At 50.6% G+C, this 2,066-nt stretch overlaps 1 protein-coding gene across 1 annotated transcript; it reads right to left on the bottom strand.

Annotated features, from left to right (window-relative positions):
* Positions 1-357: 357 nt before the first annotated feature.
* Positions 358-1,710, bottom strand: LOC104521406 (C2 calcium-dependent domain-containing protein 4C). Its single transcript, XM_010163389.1, has one exon. The coding sequence runs from the start codon at positions 1,708-1,710 to the stop codon at positions 427-429; it is 1,284 nt and encodes a 427-aa protein (XP_010161691.1). The 3' UTR covers positions 358-426.
* Positions 1,711-2,066: the final 356 nt, after the last annotated feature.

Raw genomic sequence — 2,066 nt, 5'->3', positions numbered from 1 at the left:
ATTTAACTGATACAGTAGCTGAGAGCTGCAACAGAGTTCAGTGCCTACTGTGTGCACATGCTGTGTACCCCCTTGGGGACCAGAGTGAGTGAAAAACAACACTTCCACACCCTGAAGGCCATAAACAAGAACAGCTTTGACTTGGTAACTGCCTAATCCTTTATCCAAAAGGCAAACTATCCCTTCTGCACTCCTCTCCTACTCTACAGGCAGAAGGTCTGCTCCACAGCCACCTTTTAATTTAACAGCAAAAACCTCACAGAGTTTGAAGTGTTGAGCAGCAAAATGAGGCACAAGAGCATCAGAGTAACACCAAACAATGTAGTGCTTTTAAGTATTCATTAGAAAAAAAAAGAGAAAGTCAACCCAAAACTTTATTTAGTAGAAAACTTTCAGAAGACAAAAGTAGTCTGAATGTTCGAAGTATTACACTGACAACATATTCATTAAAGACAATTCCCGTTCTCCTAAGGTATAATCCCGTTTCATACTGCACCCTTTGTTCATTGCTTTCATCCTTACAGAGAGGCTGTAAAGCTCTTCTTCTGCAATGCCATCAAAAAAGAAGTCCTCATTGAAGATGGGATTTCTGCTCCTCTTTATAACAGTGCTTCTCTGCTTCTGTGTTTTCCCTGGCACCAGGGAGAAGGTGACACAGCAGTTTATGTTTTTGGGCTCTACAGAGTCATCATATAAACCCTCTGCACTGATCAGGCGGATCCGCAGCCTTTCATTTTCTGAGCAGTATTCAGCCGATAGCCTCAACATGCCTCCCTTGTCCATTACGACAGTGCTCTCTCCCACTAGTCTCTCCCGGCTGCAGGTCAGGTCCAGGGGAAAGATGGGAGAACAGGACATGCCACAGCTCTGCGTGGCAAGCAGCCCCTCTGAGGCCCGCCTGATGGCACTGGGGCTGTTATCAGTGGAGCTGCTCTCCTCTGTGGAGAGAGAATTGTTCCTGGCCATGCTGGATTTGTTCTTGGCTTTCAGCGCTCGGCAGAGCAACCCCTCCTGACTTTGTGTTTTGATCAGGGAGCAGCATCTGGGAGGTGACCTGCTGAGAAGTGGAGAACTGAAAGGAGAGGAATCGCTGGAGGAAGCAGTATCGCTGTCACAGGCACCTTGCCTGTGCAGAGAGAGATGCTTGGGAGGCAGCCTCACGGAAGCAAAGCTGATAGCAATGGGATTAGACACACTCCCTGTGCCACTGAACGTGTTCACTCTGGATCGAGACAGCATCAGGCTGGGCAGAGCACCATGTGGGTCACCATGGAAGATGGACTCCTTTCTCCTGGTGTGGGGACTCTCCAGCAAAGTGCAGAAGCCATAGGAAGTGGGGCCTCTGGGAAAGTGAGGCAGGGAGAGCGCTGCCTGGGACTGTGGGTCTGAGTTGGTGCTTTCTTCCTCCAGGGCTGGGATCTCTTCAGCACTTTCCACCTGAATGAGATGTGGCAAAGGAGACCTGAGGCTATAGTCAGAAGAATTAAGATCTGTATGCTCTGACCTGTGGTCCTGGTGGGAGCCAGAGCTGGTCAGCCTGGGGGGAATGCAGAATTCAGGGATTCTGTCAGGGGTGAGCACATTAGGAAAAGCAGCTGCCCCCAGACGGGCTTTTTCCGGCAGATTTCGGCCGGGTGGCAGTCCCAGGAAAGAGGAGCTAGGGAGGTTTCCATTTTCATGTGATGCTCTGATCTTTTCCAAAAACCACATCACTGTAGCTAGGCAGGAGGTCCTCAAAGGGGAAAAGCCTGAAGTACAAATCCACCTGCAAACAGAGATGCAGAAGCACATGAACATCACTCTTGGACGCACTACAGCCAGGCGAGGCACGGAGGGGCGCGATTTAAGGCAGGACTGGCACGAGCCCAGTCAGTCCACAGGTTCACAGCAGCCTCTGCCCAGCACACTGTCTTCAGAGAAGTCAAACAGGCTCTGCCTCAAGAGCAGGACTAAATCACTACAGAGACAAAGCCGTCCCGAGTCCCTACCAGGGGAAAACGTCCCCCCCTGACAAACCCCACCACACCTCTCTTAGCAGAGGACGTACCTTGTCAAGCGCCAGCCAC

This window comes from Antrostomus carolinensis, unplaced genomic scaffold, assembly GCF_000700745.2.
Source record: "Antrostomus carolinensis isolate BGI_N321 unplaced genomic scaffold, ASM70074v2 scaffold52192, whole genome shotgun sequence".
NCBI classification, from domain to species: domain Eukaryota; kingdom Metazoa; phylum Chordata; class Aves; order Caprimulgiformes; family Caprimulgidae; genus Antrostomus; species Antrostomus carolinensis.
The sequence above is the reverse complement of the archived record's forward strand: the minus strand, read 5'-3'. Positions and strand labels throughout refer to the sequence as shown.